This window comes from Megalobrama amblycephala, linkage group LG13 (assembly GCF_018812025.1).
Source record: "Megalobrama amblycephala isolate DHTTF-2021 linkage group LG13, ASM1881202v1, whole genome shotgun sequence".
Taxonomy (NCBI): Eukaryota; Metazoa; Chordata; class Actinopteri; order Cypriniformes; family Xenocyprididae; genus Megalobrama; species Megalobrama amblycephala.
In genome coordinates this window covers 41168846-41186713 of record NC_063056.1, presented here as the reverse complement: position 1 = coordinate 41186713, position 17868 = coordinate 41168846, and the positions used below count along the sequence as shown (strand labels likewise).

Here is a 17868-nt window from a genome sequence, read left to right as displayed (position 1 = left end):
ACTAGTACATACTAAGCTAAGGTAGCAAATGAATTAAGTGTGAACTAGTATATATTCTGATTTTTGCTGGTGCATATTCCACTTTTACTGGTAACGATGACAAGTAAAGCCATTTTAGCTAGTAGTGAGATGAGAAATGATGGGATAGATACTAGTATATCTCATAAACAAGTAGTTAACTGAGAAATAATGAGCTGGATTAGGTATAAGAAACTACTAGATTAGATAGTAATCATAATAGTTGAACCACAGATTCCTGCAAAGATTGGATTGCTTAAATAGGAATAAATGTAAAGGATCGCACGTGACTTCATCTGACTGATGTCCGTCATGAAATCACGAAAAGAACACATGATCGGGTGGAAACAGCAATGACATGTCCACGGTGATTTCTGTGCATCCATAAGCGCCCCGAACCTGTGGATGTATGTAGCCCACGCTCAGTAATGCGCGTGTATCAGGGCGAGGTTTGAGCCTGCAAATTAGTAAAACGCCGATGCATTGATGGTTTACCTTAATAATACTGGTCTTCCGTGGTATTCCAGGTTTGCCGTCCAGCACCGCAGCCGCGTTGGCCGTCTCGAGCCCCTGGTTCTCGGGTGCACACAGCCCACAGTCCCCGTTCGAGACCGACACCTCGCTTACAGCTCCGCCGTCCGCCTCTTCGCCGGGCTGGGCGGATTTCCCGCCGCCGCTCGGCGATGAGACCCCGCAGTTCTCGGCGACAAACTCCGCCATGAGCCCCGTGTAACGCACGCAGCCGCCTGTGCCTGGCTGTATTAGCTGTCGGTTCGAGTGTCGAGCGATCGGAGCTCCCCAAGAGACGTTAGAGAGAAACCAAGAGCCATCGCAGGTTCAGTTCTCGTCGGTGTTTCTGTTTCGTCTCGGCAGCATCTGTCGGCTTCGATACATTGTATCTGCGCGCACAAAACAGCGTTCGAATGTTTCAGTGTTACAATGTTGCAAGTGTCATTGTTGAGGCGCTCGCGCGGGTCTGACAGATACTGCCATCTGCTGAACTCACTTCACATCGGTACAACACACCGCTGCTGCTCCGAAACGCTGCGGATCCATGATCAGATAAGGCTTTACATGGAAGTGCATACATGTCAGGACACATGCTGCAGGGAGACTGGGGCAAGTTGTCACTGGGAGGGGGGGAATTCACAGGAAACGCTCTTCTCACTCACTTTACCGAATCAGAGGTGACTACACAGTTACACAAATCCGTTCCAGAGGGTTTTTTTTTTTTTATATTCTGGTTTGTTGATATGGATAAGTCTGTTTTACTTCATGTTTTAGTTGCTTAGAATAAAAAATGCTGGGTTAAAACAACCCAAGATCATTTGAAAATTGACAAACCTGGGTTGTTTTAACCCAGTGGTTGGGTTAAATGTTTTCCCTAATGTGCTTTTAACCAACTATTGTTTAAAAATGACTATAAGGCTGGCTTAAAATGAACCCAAAATAGGCTGCAAATTTAAAATCAGACACATAATTAAAAGAGGAAACAATAATAATCGAAAGGTGAACATTTATTAATAAGCAATTTAATAAATGTTTAATTATTATTCATTAAGTGTTTATTTATTAAACATGTTAATAAATGTTAATTTCCAACATATTTGGGTTTATTTTAAGGAGCAAATGTAACCCAACCACTGGGTTAAAACAGCCTAATCGCAGAGTTTGTCCATTTTCAACCCAACTTGGTTTGTTTTTAACCCAGCATTTTTAGTGTATGACCAGCACTCCTCCTCAACAGATGCTAGAGATGCAAATTCAACTAGTTGAATTTATACAATTACTTAATAACTCTTATTAATAACTTAATATGTTAATTAATAACATAACTCTATGCCGTTGCTTAATGTGCATTTCATGCATCTCTATTGCACACCTTTGGTTTCTGACTTTTCTGTAGCCTAAAACATTATTTTAGAGATGTTAAATGCATATTTGTTAGCATCAATTCATGCATTTTAAAAACGTGAATTGTGCATTTATTATTTTTGCAATTCTTTAGTGATGCTAGAGATGCATCAATTGCATACTTTACTTTTAAGTGCTTATCAGTGCCAAATTGGCAACATTATTTTTAAATATGCATTTAAAAATACTCACCTTTGACTTTGATCAGTTCAATTTGATTGTATCAAAGGTTGCAAAGGTTGAGCGGTGTTTACATTTTCCATTAATCTGTCGCCATCAAGTGGCTATAAAGGATTCATACAATTTGTAAATGAAAATGATTAAAGATTTAAGGCTGTTTGAATACAGTAGGTCACACCCTGACATATTCACTGGCCTCGGGTGGCTGTCGTGTTTTGATTATTATTAGTATTGACACTCCAGACTGTATGTATGCCAAAATTGGTAGAGATGTGGAGAAACACCTAGAGACTGGTGAACAAAAGTGCATTTTTGTATAAAACCCAAAATATGATTGAAACACAATTTTTAGTGATGGTCATACGTCTTGAGGCAAAGTTGTGTGAAGTGTGGAGGTTGAGTAATTTGAACTTTTACAATATTTTATGCACTATAAAAGCCTTCTGATTGCTATTATTCCCAATTTATCATATCCAGGCATCTGAAACTGAGAGATAAGTTTCATGAAAGGCCATCTAACATCTGCAGAAATGTATCTGAAAACTCTAGGAGCAAATGGATGGACCAGACACACGTTATCGGATGAGTTTGCTCTTTTTATTTTGCCAGCAGTCCAAACCACCCCGACAAGTTAAGCCTTCCTCTTCACATTGTGTTTTCAAGCACGTGACATGTACATGTCAACAAGTAGCTTTTAAGCAGGTGAAAGTTGCACGCGCTCGTGTAAATGAATGTGCGCTCATATGCAGTCTCAGCATCATCAGGGTCGAGTATCCTAATAACAGGAAGTATGAAACGTGTGTTGTTGTTCATATAGCGTTCAGCAGAGACACCTGTCGGACACTCACGGTATTACAAAACTGTTCTGACATCAGGAAACATAACGTAGGCCTACTTTTGCACTGTAATAAACAATTTATGCGTGTATATAATTATTATGTGATGGAATTTTTTTCCTGCATGGCTTATTTATGATGAAGTAAATCAGTATTTTACATTTTAAGACCATATGGACTATATTGTTATTAGTATTATTAATACTCTAATAATAATTATACAGCAATAATATTAGTACTAATTATTATTATTCATATACTTTAACAGTTTTATAATTATATATTTCGGGTATATTAATTAGTACAATTATTCCCTTACTTAATACTCTCAATAGTCATAAAACATGTATAATATGGAGTATAGCAGTATGGCACATCAAAGACTATAACACAAAGTGCAATGCACAATATGGCGGAATAAGTCCCGCCTTCTAAATAATAGCCAATCGCCGACTGATAAAATCATCGCGTCACTGCAGCGGCCGTTAGAAGCTCCGGTTGCTATAGAAACAGTCAGACGCCCGCCTCCGAAATGAGGCGCAAGAGACGCGCATTTAGGACTGCGCATGCGCATTAGCTTGATCCAGCCTGAAGAATACCGTTTTTAGTCATGATTTGAGCGTTTAGAAACAAAATTTATGAGACAGTTGTTGTTAGATTTCAATAGTGATTTCAAATATGAAATTAATTAATCGAAAGCTTGGCAAACAGTTTTGGAGTATTTGATCACTTTGTTTACACTGCTGTCATGGTTTGAAATGTCAATTTACTTTATGTGAATAAGCCTATATAGATATAGTCTTTATTATGAACTGTGCAGTAATTAAAAAATATTACAAATTAATTAAAATGCATAAAAGCTCAATGATGTTAATACTAATTAGCAACAAAAAGACTTTATATATAGAAAGACGACGGCACACTCATATTTTTATGAATGGGAGAAAGTGCAACGCGCAATATGGCGGAATAAGTCCTGCCTTCTAAATAAGAGCCAATCGGCGATCGTAAAGTCATCGCGTCACTGCAGCGGCTGTTAGAACAGTTGATGTAGCCATGAAAAATGTAGTTTTTCGTCATGATTTGAGTGTTTAGAAACAAAATGTATGAACCAGTTGTTATATACTTGCACTAGCATATTGTATATGACAATTTAGTTCAAACTTTGTGGAGGGCAGTAATATACTTACACTGCTGGAATTCTAATAGAGAAGAAGAAGAGAACTAGTTCAAGATGAGCATTTATGGTTAAAACTTATAAAATGTTTATTTTTATTTTTTTTAGAAAATGAGCGATGGTTTCTCTAGATACGACCCTTATTTCTCATCTGGGATCGCTGTAAACTGTAATTTTGATCTTCAACCATTTGGGCTCCACTGAAGAATAATCCTGGAATGTTTTCATCAAAAACCTTAATTTCTTTTCGACTGAAGAAAGAAAGACATGAACATCTTGGATGAGATGGGGGTGAGTAAATTATCAGGAAATTTTAATTTGAAAGCGAACTAATCCTTTAAAGGGTCTTTGTTAGTAAACGCTATTATTGACCACTGGAACACCCTTTAACCTGAGTGAAATCTTTGTATCCACACATGCATTGATCTGTGAACCCTAATAACTCGAACTAAAATCATTTTAATGATTTTAATAAAGTGATGTGATTGTATAAAATAGTGCAGTGTTGCAGAAAACATTACATGAACATTTCAGCAAGTGCACAAATCTACACTACACATATAGTGACTGAACGTTTGACTGACAGAAGTCACTTGTCCTGTTTTCACAGTCTTAGGTTGTGCTATTGTTTTCAGTTTCTGGGTTTACAAGGCTTATAAAACACAAATAGCTTTACTGATATGTGATTGCATAAGCTTTACTGAAAAGAAAACAGTTGAGGTAATAATGCAAAACAATGCAGACTGGCCTATTTCATCATATTATTAAAGTACAGTACCCTTGATTTTTAATCATATTTGAGGTATTCCACATAGAAAGAATAGAAATAGAAAGAAGTTAGAATTTGTATGTTTCACATTATAGGAAAGAGATGCTATAACTATCAAAATATGGCTGTACTTCATGTAATATAGCCATAGAAAACTTCATTTCCTCGCAATAGGGATGATTTTGTCTCCGCATAGACAACTGGCTGGACAGCCCTCGCTCACGATGGAGTTTTCACAAGTGGCCTCTTCTATCAAGGCGTCACAGTTGGTGTACGTGTTGATGTACGGACAGGGGTTAGCTAGAAGAGAGAATTGAAAGTCAATGAAGCAATAAAAGTAAAAACATTTTGGAATGCAAACTGTGACCTCAAACGTCACCATTCAGGATCATTTTGCAACCAAAATCAGAAATGCACTTACTGCAGAGATTGTCTTGGCAGTCGTCCGGGCAGGAGGCACACGGAGCGCCCAGAGAGTACGGAGGGACTCCTCTGAAATTCCCTCTGAAATACAGGAGAGAGTTGAGTTCAGAGGAATTTGAACTGCAGTGTTTCATGCATGCAGGAATTAATGACCTATTATGCTTTTTTCCGTGTTCAGCTTTCTTTAGTGTGTGATGTATGGAAGCTTGTTTACACCATGAAATAAAAAAGGTAAGTCAGTATTGCGAGATATAAAGTCTGAATTGCGAGATATAAACTCAGAATTGCGAGATATAAAGTCCGAATTGCGAGATATAAAGTCCGAATTGCGAATTATAAAGTCAGAATTGCGAGATATAAAGTCCGAATTGCGAATTATAAAGTCCGAATTGCGAGATATAAAGTCAGAATTGCGAGTTATAAAGTCCGAATTGCGAGATATAAAGTCTGAATTACGAGATATAAAGTCAGAATTGCGAGTTATAAAGTCAGAATTGCGAGTTATAAAGTCCGAATTGCGAGATATAAAGTCCGAATTACGAGATATAAAGTCAGAATTGCGAGATATAAAGTCCGAATTGCGAGTTATAAAGTCCGAATTGCGAGATATAAAGTCCGAATTGCGAGATATAAAGCCCGAATTGAGAGATATAAAGTCCGAATTGCGAGATATAAAGTCTGAATTGCGAGTTATAAAGTCCGAATTGCGAGATATAAAGTCCGAATTACGAGATATAAAGCCAAATTGAATTGCGAGATATAAAGTCCGAATTGCGAGTTATAAAGTCAGAATTGCGAGTTATAAAGTCCGAATTATGAGATATAAAGCCTGAATTGAGAGATATAAAGTCCGAATTGCGAGTTATAAAGTCCGAATTGCGAGATATAAAGTCCGAATTACGAGATATAAAGCCCGAATTGAGAGATATAAAGTCAGAATTGCGAGATATAAAGTCAGAATTGCGAGATATAAAGTCAGAATTGCGAGATATAAAGTCAGAATTGCGTGATATAAAGTCTGAATTGCGAGATATAAAGTCAGAATTGCGAGATATAAAGTCAGAATTGTGAGATATAAAGTCCGAATTGCGAGTTATAAAGCCCGAATTACGAGATATAAAGCCCGAATTGAGAGATATAAAGTCAGAATTGCGAGTTATAAAGTCAGAATTGCGAGTTATAAAGTCAGAATTGCGAGATATAAAGTCCGAATTGCGAGATATAAAGTCCGAATTGCGAGATATAAAGTCCTAATTGCGAATTATAAAGTCCGAATTGCGAGATATAAAGTCCGAATTGCGAGATATAAAGTCCGAATTGCGAGATATAAAGTCAGAATTGCGAGATATAAAGTCAGAATTGTGAATTATAAAGTCCGAATTGCGAGATATAAAGTCCGAATTGCGTGATATAAAGTCAGAATTGCGTGATATAAAGTCTGAATTGTGAGATATAAAGTCAGAATTGCGAGATATAAAGTCTGAATTGCGAGATATAAAGTCCGAATTGTGAGATATAAAGTCTGAATTGCGAGATATAAAGTCCGAATTGCGAGATACAAAGTCCGAATTGCGAGATATAAAGTCAGAATTGTGAGATATAAAGTCCGAATTGCGAGATATAAAGTCAGAATTGTGAGATACAAAGTCCGAATTGCGAGATATAAAGTCAGAATTGCGAGTTATAAAGTCAGAATTGCGAGATATAAAGTCAGAATTGCGAGATATAAAGTCCGAATTGTGAGATATAAAGTCCGAATTGCGAGATTATAAAGTCCGAATTGCGAGATATAAAGTCCGAATTGCGAGATATAAAGTCCGAATTACGAGATATAAAGCCCGAATTGAGAGATATAAAGTCATAATTGCGAGTTATAAAGTCAGAATTGTGAGTTAAAAGGTCATAATTACCTTTTTTATTTTTATTTAGTGGTGGAAACAAGCATCCATAGATATGTTTTCTTCCAGTATTCCTCATTTAAATAATTCCCGCCCAAGACATATACAATTAAAGGGGCGGGGCCTTGTTGAGTTAGTTAGTAGTGCGTTGAAACTGGTGGTTATGGTAAGGGGCGGGAACACGCTTGAAGCGCTTGATCAATCACACACTCTGCTCCAATCAGCCAATCAGAGCACATTGTGCTTTTCAGAAGGAGGGGCTTCATAGAGACGGGAACTAGCGTTACTGACAGACTGGGAAGAGAGGAGCTGAAAGAATGTGATTTTTGAACATTCAGTCATGAAAACCTTTCTAGACCCCAAAATCAAGACTTTGTAAAAAGGCATAACAGGTCCCCTTTAAAACATCATGGAGTGAAATCAACAGCTCAGTACCGAGAGAAACTTACGCGCGGTAGTAATGGCATCCAAAGAAGTAGAAGCTTCCGCACTGAGCCACGGCACAACCGATCTCATACGAGCTGTACCACACCACCTTCAGAGATGCACACGAGGAGAAGCATTACTGTAGTTTGAGACACCTCCAACATACTTCACATTTGGCACACAAATAATAATGTGACAAACAAATACATTGTTATTCTGTTTGGCCCTTGTGAAAAAGAAGTGCACCTTATTATTAGCTTAAAAGTAAAAAACTGTTTTTGCAAATAACATGATCTTAATAAAATAAAACTTAAAGAGAGTACACTTTCATGACTGTTTTTAAAAAGTGCACTATGTAATAATATCAACCTAAATGTTTTACTTTAAAGTACATCTGAAATTGTCTTTTAAAAGTGCTCTGTCATGCTTTAAAAAGTACTTGAAGTTGATTATAATTTTAACTGTAGTGTGTTATTTGATATTACATTTAAAGTTAATATATTTTAAATGTACTAAATTGCAACTTCAGCATTACAAACGCATAATGAGATTTAAATACATAACAGAAGTTTTTTTGCATTTAATATAAATGTAAATTATAATACATTTTCAGTTCATTGTAAATAACATGCAATTATGGGTCTATCCATTCAGTTTTCACTTATTATTTTAAAGTATATTATTTTGGTAATAAGTAATCTTTTAAAAGTATGCTAATCTGTACTTCTTTTTCGCAAGAAATGACTGATCTTTCACCTTTAAAGATCTCCAAAAAGCTGTTAAAAAATATTTACATTTACTCATTGTTGGGAAAATGGGTCAAAAATATTGATGAATCTTCTTTTTGCAGAAAATCACAGCATATAACTGATGCAAATTAACAGCTAATGACGTTTTAAATAATAAATGAATCCTTGTTGAATGCAGGAAATAAAAATGCTGCCGAATAATCACCTGTGTGTAATGTCCAATTGGATGACCGTTGATGGATCCGATGGGATATTCATAATTGTTGACTTCGCTATGCCAGGCATTTATCACATCAGTCCATGAATTAAGTCTAGAGGCCTTGAAGAGATTTTCACCCATTTCATATCCTGTCCATCAGAGAGAAAACATTAGACAGGGATGAAATTATTAAATGACATTTTTGTTATTTAATGTGTAATGTGTTTGTTGTGAAGACATTGAGATCTCGTTCAAGTGACTGTGACATTCATCTGCATGTATTCGTCAGCATGTCAACACACACACTTGCACAATCCTCCTGTATAAATATTAGGTCTACAGGCATGTGGGCTGGATGAAAGAAATCTTCTGTTTTCTCAGGTCTACACTGATCTGGTTGCATATACCGTGGCTTCAAAACGTATTTGGACAGTTAAGCCAAATTTTAAAAAAATATGTCACTGCAATGATAAAATATTAAAGCAAGATCGAGTTCTCAGAAGTCTTGTGAACAAATGTTTAGCATGTGTTATTTCAGTGACTTAACATTTTTGATTTTTCAAAAAAAATGCATAAATGTTTGTTTTTTTTTTCTCAAAAATACGAACATGCTGCTCACATATTATTATAGCTCAGTTTGTGATGAATACAGTGATTTTAATGTTTTTAAGCAACTGACAAAAGCACAAAAGTCAAGGCATGTCAAAACATCTCCAGAGGGTTAAAAGACGAAAAACAGCACAAAAACACTTTTCAGGTACAATAGTTATCAAAAAGAAGTTTGAAGTGATAAAACAATAAATCTACTCTAAATAATGCTGGGTTAAAAACAACCCAAGTTGGGTTGAAAATGGACAAACCCAGCGGTTGGGTTAAATGTTTGCATAAATGTTTGTAGTTTTATTTAACTCAGACTATTGTTTAAAAGTGACTGTATTGCTTGCTTAAAATGAAACCCAAAATATGTTTGAAACTAACATTTATTATTTTGTTTAATAAATGAACATTTAATGAATAATGATTTAAAAAAAAAAAAAAAAAATTGTTAACTTGCTTATTCATAAATGTTCATCATTTAATTATTATTGTTGCCTCTAATAATTTTGTGTCTGATTTTTAATTTCCAACCTCTTTTGGGTTAATTTTAATCCAGACATATAGTCATTTTTAATCAATAGTTGGATTAAAAGCATGTTGGGCAAACATTTAACCCAATCGCTGGGTTTGTCCTTTTTCAGCCCAACTTGGGTTGTTTTTTACCCAGCATTTTTTAGAGCATATTGTTAAAAATGAAGACAGTGTTGTGTTTGTGAAGCATTAACATGTGCATATTTGATTTGATGAACTACTTTGTAAAAATCACAACAGTTGATTAAAAGACACTCAAAAATGTTTGAAGATTTATCATCAATGCAATAATGTTTATACATTTTATTTCTGATTTAAGGTCAGTGTACTGTAGTACTGAAAAAAGGTTCAGTAGGATTCTATATAGAACTATATTGCTGCGTTAAAAACAAACAAAGTTGGGTTGAAAATGGACAAACTCAGCGTTTGGGTTGTTTTAACATGATTGGGCAGATTTATTAAACTCAACTATTGTTTACAAATGACTATATGTCTGGATTAAAATGAACCCAAAATATGTTGGACAATTAAAAATCAGACACATAATTACTAGAGACAACACTAATAATCAAATGATGAACATTTATTAATAAGCAATTTAATAAATGTTTATTGTTTAATTGTTTCATTAAACTTGTTAATAAATGTTCATTTATTAAACATATTAATGTTAATTTCCTCATTCATTTTAAGCGAACAATACAGTCAATTTTTAAGCAATAGTTGGGTCAAACATTTTTAACCCAACTTGGGTTGTTTTCAGAGGGTTCTTGACTCAATTTTAAAGAATGCTTTATGGTTGTATATCAGGAGAAATGTCTTAAATGACTACGCAATGGTTTACTTCATTTTTTTCTAGTGATAAATAAGCAGTTTAATTCATACACTTTACTTAAAATTAAAACTAAATCCATAAAATGATCCCATGATCCCTTTATAAGAAGTGCCTTTCTTCTAAAAGTGTACTTAAAGGGACAGTTCACCCTAAAGACTAATAAAAACATGACGTAATGCAAAATCCCCCAAAAAGTATCCGTGTACTTTCATCCCTGAGTTGAATATATTTGGTCAGGAACTTCGTTTGTCTGATGGCAGTCGGAATGAGCGCGATAACTTCTTGTTGCAATGAACACGACGGACATATTTACCTCAGAGAAGAAGGTACATGGACTCTATTCCATGTTGCATTTTTGTTAATCTTGATTTATCACAACTTGTGTGTTTTTCTGGGAGTGAATCGCAATGTATGCGCTTGAGAAGACCAATGGCCAAGGTCAGGATTTTCATAAAATAATACATTAAATTTCATTTTATTTTTCACCAAACCATATCATAAACCCCCAGAACACTTGGAATAGATGACATGTGTCGCATGTCTTTTGTGGTCCGAAAAAAAGAAGGGTGTATTAGAACAACACCAGGGTGAGTAAATGATGACTTGTGATTTTAGGGTGAACTATCACTTTAAATATTTCAGGGTTCACCTTTGACTTGCAGTTTGGAACAATGTAACAATATGTATCACCTACAAAAGAATAAATCGTCGTGTAACATACCGTCAATCAAGCGGCTGCTTGGCGGTCCGTGTGTCATGTTACACTGCTCAATCCAGCCCTGAGCGGACTGTGCCACGGCATCGCTCCAGCTCTGCAAACGACACACAGTATCTTCCACTCAGCATATGACTCTAAGAAACATGCTTTAAATGCAAATGTGAATCATAAGCGTGTGATTGACCATTTTCAGCATGTTGCTGGCAGACGGCTCCACAGCTCTCCGGTAGGCATTGTGAACATCCACAATCTCCTGCTGGACAGAAGCCAGGTCTGTACAGATGCCTGTGAAAATGCAAGTTTTTTTCAGATGATGCATATGAATGCATATTAAACAGAGTTATTGTATGCATTAAAGTAATATATGCTTACCTGACTGGAAAGCCCACCACAGAAATGAGACATGCATGAGATAAAAAGTTTTTGTTAGATCATTATATCACATCACATAATAATTGTTAATTCATTTTTAATATATTATTATATTAGATGTATTTTATTCATATACACTACCAATCAAAAGTCTGAACACCTACGTATTCTTTATATTTTTCTCTAGCTGTTTTTCCATATCTGCTCCAAATCATGCATTTCTAAGTAGTTTTGTGAAGAAATTTGAACATATAGGTGCAATTTATATTTGACTACAGAACTCGCATTTAGATTGAAACCTTTTAAGATTATTAGAAGCATAAATTCAATCAAATTAGTACAAACTTTTCACTGGTAATGTATATGATCGCCATTAATAAAATTAATCAGTTACAAGTATTATGAGTAAAATAGCACTTTATTACAATTTAAACTCACCAGGCTGCAGGCAGCACTCGTATGGAGCAATCCCACAATACAAACTGTCACTGCAAACACAAACATTTTGCTTCCTTCCGTCTAGCAGACTGTGGAAGCAGTAATTTTTAAAATAAAAAATGTAAATGTAAATAAATAAATAAATAAATAAATAAATATATATATATATATATATATATATATATCTGAAAAATAACTACAAAATATATATATATATATATATATATATATATATATATATATATATATATATATATATATATATTAAAATTATATATAAAATTTATATAAAATTTGTAAAAACATTTTTTAAATATTATTGAAATATTTTTATACTATAACCAAAGTAAAAATGTTAGGAAGAAACTCAGATTCCAATTTTTAAAAATGATTTTGTAGTTATTTTTCAGATTGTACAGTTCACAGCAAATAATCTGCATCATTAATCATCTATATATATATATGCACACATTACATTTATATATTTTATATATAATTATGAAATTATATACATTTATATATATATATATATATATATATATATATATATATATATATATATATATATATATATTTGTAAAAAAATTATTTAAAATATATTTACATTATAATTGAATTAAAAATGTTAGGAAGAAACTCAGATTCCAATTTTTTAAAATTATTATATATAATTATTAGTTTATTATATATAAATAAATTATATATTTTATATATATATATATATATATATATATATATATAATTAATTAAATATTATTTACATTTTTTTTAAATTATTTTGTGTGTGTGTATATATATATATATATATATATATAATTTGTAAAAATAATTAAATATTATTTCAATATTTTTATAATCTAAGTAAAAATTTTAGGAAGAAACTCCGATTCCAATTTTTCATCAAATAATCAGCATTATTAGCTCTGATCCTCACCTGCCGGTACGAGTCGAGGCGTCTGAGATGTCATGATGGTCACTACTCTTTTTATACTCCCAGCATCTTAATGGGCTCAAAAACATGTTCCCATGTCAGCAGTGACATGTGACACCACTTGAGCAATATGTTCACAAAACAATACAAAACCTCCGAGGTTAATAGTAGAAGCAAACATGAGAGTGTAAACACGAGGGTGTAGTTTTAGTTTAAAGAACACCGTGAATTAACCTGCAGAAGAATGAGCTGATGTCTAAAGAACCTGCAAACAAAGCAACAATGATAAATCGAATGGACAACGTGGCAAAGGACCAGACCATATGGTTAAAGAATACAGATTATACTTTCTATTATGAGGAACTATTAATCAGAATAAAATAGAAACTGTAGACTTTACTTTGTTTCAATCACCCGCATGCAATCAGACTATTACAGCATGACGTTTGCTATTGTGTATTGTACTTCATCAAGCAAACAAGGGATTTTTGACACTATAAAAACAGTTTCAGTCTAACTAAATAAATAACGTATATTTGACCTGGATAATTAACAAACACAAACACTATAGAGTTTCATCAGATTAGAGCATTAAAACTTCCCTGAGAGGCTTTTCCTGGTTTTTAAGAGGGTTATAATGCAATGAGATGTAATCCAACCTTTTATTGCATAGAATTGACTCTTTTTTCATCATTGTAAGATCTTTAGATTTGAATTTAACTATTAATTTCCTTGTCTCAATAGAGCCAGAGGATCATTTCATGTATTTTATGCCATTATCCTGATGCTGAAGGACTGACAGGTTTATATTGTTGAACTTAGCAAGTACAATGCCTCTCATGAGTGCAATTGTTGAATAATAAATGACATTTACAGCAGGCTGAGGAAACCTGTGGCATGTGACTGTGAGCAACACTGTAGATTTTATGGCCAAAAACCTGATTTTCAGATAAAAATGTAAAAAAAAAAAAAAAAATGTTTATCAAGATTATTTTTTGCCTAGCAAATCATTGTATTGTATATACAATTATTTGACTTACATAACCTAAAGTTGGCCATTTCTCTATCTGTCTGTCTATTAGGGGTCGACCGATATGTGTTTTTCAGGGCTGATAGCGATTATTACACATTAAGTAGACCGATAACCGATATTTTGAACCGATATACAGTATATGTCTGGTGTAAAAATGAAAGTTAATGTCAAAATTAAGAATAACAAGGGCTCTGACAGAAACTTTCTTTAAATGCTTTTAAACATATTTTTAATTCTGAGAACTGTTAATAATAACATTAATAATAATAACATTAAAAGTGCGGGGAGCACCCAGCAGCATTCTGTAAACATTTAGTAAAACTTAAAGAAGTAAATAAGCAACAGAATGAGTTCTGACAGAGGTGGATCAGAGCCAAACAGACCATTTCAAAATTATATTATTTTATCGACAAATCAGTTTTGAAAATGGCCGATACCGATAACCATTAAAATGTTTAATATCGGTGCTAATAATCGGTCGACCACTACTGTTAAATAAAGTTTATATAAAGTTTAAATAAGGCAGGTCACTAAATATCGTTGTTGACTCATCTCCCCTCAGACGCTGTGCTTTAATGGCGGTCTTGCGCACAGTTCTAAAAACAACCACAAGATGGCGATAAAACAACCATTTATCGGTGAATCCGATATTATAAAACTCATACCCGATTAGGAGAAAATTATCAGTAAAAATATCAGTAAAACCGATTATCCGATCTATCTATCTATCTATCTATCTATCTATCTATCTATCTATCTATCTATCTATCCGATAGAGGTTGCTGCATCAGAGCCAAATAGTGCATTTCAAAATGAAATTATCTTATCGGCAAATCAGTTTTGAAAATGACCGATAACCATAAAAATGATTAATATTGATGCCGATAATCGGTTGACACCTAATGCTAAATAAAGTTTATTAAATAAGGCAGGTCAGTGATTTTAACTTTGAACATCGTTGACTCCTCCCCTCAGACGCTGTGCTTTAATAGCGGTCTTGTTCTAAAAAACAACCACAAGATGGCGATAAAACAACAATTTATCGGTGAATCCGATATTATAAAACCGATACCCAATTATGAGAAAATTATCAGTAAAAATATCAGTAAAACCTATTATCCGATCTATCTATCTATCTATCTATCTATCTATCTATCTATCTATCTATCTATCTATCTATCTATCTATCTATCTATCTATCTATCTATCTATCCGACAGAAGTGGCTGCATCAGAGCCAAATAGTACATTTCAAAATGAAATTATCTTATCGGCAAATCAGTTTTGAAAATGACCGATAACCATAAAAATGCTTAATATCGATGCCAATAATCGGTTGACCACTAATGTTAAATAAAGTTTATTAAATAAGGCAGTTATTTTAAGTTTGAACATCGTTGACTCATCTCCCCTCAGACGCTGTGCTTTAATGGCGGTCTTGCACACAGTTCTAAAAACAACCACAAGATGGCGATAAAACAACCATTTATCGGTGAATCCGATATTATAAAACCGATATCCGATTATGAGAAAATTATCAGTAAAAATATCAGTAAAACCGATTATCCTATATCTATCTATCTATCTATCTATCTGACAGAGGTTGCTGCATCAGAGCCAAATAGTGCATTTCAAAATGAAATTATCTTATCGGCAAATCAGTTTTGAAAATGACCGATAACCATAAAAATGCTTAATATCGGTGCCGATAATCGGTTGACCACTAATGTTAAATAAAGTTTATTAAATAAGGCAGTTATTTTAAGTTTGAACATTGTTGACTCATCTCCCCTCAGACGCTGTGCTTTAATGGCGGTCTTGTTCTAAAAAACTACCACAAGATGGCGATAAAACAACAATTTATCGGTGAATCCGATATTATAAAACCGATACCCAATTATGAGAAAATTATCAGTAAAAATATCAGTAAAACTGATTATCTTATCTATCTATCTATCTATCTATCTATCTATCTATCTATCTATCTATCTATCTATCTATCTATCTATCTATCTATCTATCTATCTATCTATCTATCCAACAGAAGTGGCTGCATCAGAGCCAAATAGTACATTTCAAAATGAAATTATCTTATCAGCATCTCCCCTCAGACACTGTGGTTCAGAGCGTGTTTCAAACTGCCAAAGTCACGTGATTTCAGTAAACAAGGCTTCATTACGTCATAAGAGTTTAAAAACGTTTCAAAATTTCAATGGGTCACGTGACTTTGGCCGTTCCAAACCACTGATTCGAAACAAAAGATTCGTAAAGCTTCATGAAGCAGTGTTTTGAAATCACCCATCACTAGATATTATTGAATAAAGTCGTTATTTAGTTCTTTTGGTGCACAAAAAATACATTTGTAACATTAAGGTTGAACCACATGAACAGTTTTAAATATGTCTTTAGTAGCTTTCTGGGCATTGAAAGTGTAAATTATCTTGCTGTCAATGCAGGCCTCACTGAGCCATCGGATTTTATCAAAAATATCTTAATTTGTGTTCTGAAAATGAACGAAGGTCTTACGGGTGTGGAACGACATGAGGGTGAGTAATTGATAGGATTTTCATTTTTGGGTGAACTAACCCTTTAAATATCAGGAAAAATATCGTTAAAATCACTTATTGGTCGATCTGTACTGTCTGTCTGTCTATCTCTCTGTCTATCATTATATCTATCTATCTATCTATCTATCTTACAATAAAATACTTCATATTTAGACAGAAACCCACAGAATCATGGGCTGTAGTGAAGTGAAGGGCAGTGTGACCAGTAGGTGGCGCAGTGGCACCAATAACAGGATTTCACAGACTGAAAGTTTCTTGAGGTCGTCTGCATTAAGAGAAACCCTTGAATTCATATAGGTTTTTTAACAAACAAAATCACCACACACACACACACACACACACACACACACACACACACACACACACACACATTTTGATTCAGTTTGTTTAAAAACCTCTATGAATTCAAGGGTTTAAATGTTTGTGCTTAGAGCTTCTTATATAATGGTTTTCAGTGCTCACCTAGAATACAGGGAGGTTTATTTCTGACACAATGTTGCCAATGTAAACTTTTTACTGACATTCCACATTATAAAACTGTATTATACTATAAAACTAAAACTATTATACTAGAAACTTGTATTATCATTGGCATTGGCAGGTTTTGGAAGACATCTATCAGCGAGATGCCTCAAAAATTATAGCCAAACATTGGCTGATTTATTGGCCAGTCTGACAGTGTTATACAGAAAGATGACATCACCATCAGACAGAAGTGTGTGTGTGAAGGTTGTTCTGGTCCAGTGACAGAGGAGTGTGTTTATCGTCTTCTGCTGCACTGCACACTTTTGTTTTCCTCTAACAATGTAGTTAGTGAAGTGTTCAGTGTTGTCGTTCAGCTCTTTATGTTCACAGGGATTACGCAGTGATTAGTTCGCAATAAACGCAGCAGTAATTATGCAGCTCTCGTTTTCCACCATCTCTCCTTCTTATTCAAGCTTCAATGAAAGAGTCGTGTTTGGTTGACTTATCAAACAATCTGTGTGTGAGTGTGTGTGGATTTTAATTGATATAAGGTAGGGTTCAGAAGTCTGAGAGCGTTCTATTCTAATTAGCTCAAATTGTTTCATCACTTGTGATAATTTTCTTTGATTAGTGACCTAAAAATAGTTCAGAATATTAATTCAGGTATGTTTGTTTTCAGGTTTAGCAAAAAACTTTTAATGTTCAATGTCACAATAATAATATTAAATATTTTATAACATAGTTATATATAATATATAAAATATTACATTTTATAAAATATTAGAAAAAATAT

The 17868-nt window shown here is 34.0% G+C and overlaps 2 protein-coding genes across 3 annotated transcripts in view; both read right to left on the bottom strand.

The window, feature by feature from the left end:
• Positions 1 to 1033, bottom strand: part of LOC125242999 (inactive phospholipase C-like protein 2) — a 68541-nt gene extending 67508 nt beyond the window's left edge. The window contains exon 1 of one of the 2 annotated variants that reach the window (XM_048152176.1): positions 514 to 1033. In XM_048152176.1, coding sequence (XP_048008133.1) covers positions 514 to 738 — 225 coding nt within the window. In that variant the 5' untranslated portion in view covers positions 739 to 1033. The remainder of the gene's footprint in view (positions 1 to 513) is intronic. The other variant, XM_048152177.1, reaches the window with a different exon arrangement.
• Positions 1034 to 4424: 3391 nt separating this feature from the next.
• LOC125243751 (cysteine-rich venom protein ENH1) overlaps positions 4425 to 17868 on the bottom strand; it is a 17841-nt gene continuing 4397 nt past the window's right edge. The window contains exons 3-11 of the mRNA XM_048153576.1: positions 13015 to 13276; positions 12081 to 12169; positions 11643 to 11646; positions 11455 to 11555; positions 11274 to 11364; positions 8596 to 8738; positions 7665 to 7750; positions 5316 to 5398; positions 4425 to 5194 (exon numbers count right to left, since the gene is read on the bottom strand). Coding sequence (XP_048009533.1) covers positions 5052 to 5194; positions 5316 to 5398; positions 7665 to 7750; positions 8596 to 8738; positions 11274 to 11364; positions 11455 to 11555; positions 11643 to 11646; positions 12081 to 12146 — 717 coding nt within the window. The 5' untranslated portion in view covers positions 12147 to 12169; positions 13015 to 13276 and the 3' untranslated portion in view covers positions 4425 to 5051. The remainder of the gene's footprint in view (positions 5195 to 5315; positions 5399 to 7664; positions 7751 to 8595; positions 8739 to 11273; positions 11365 to 11454; positions 11556 to 11642; positions 11647 to 12080; positions 12170 to 13014; positions 13277 to 17868) is intronic.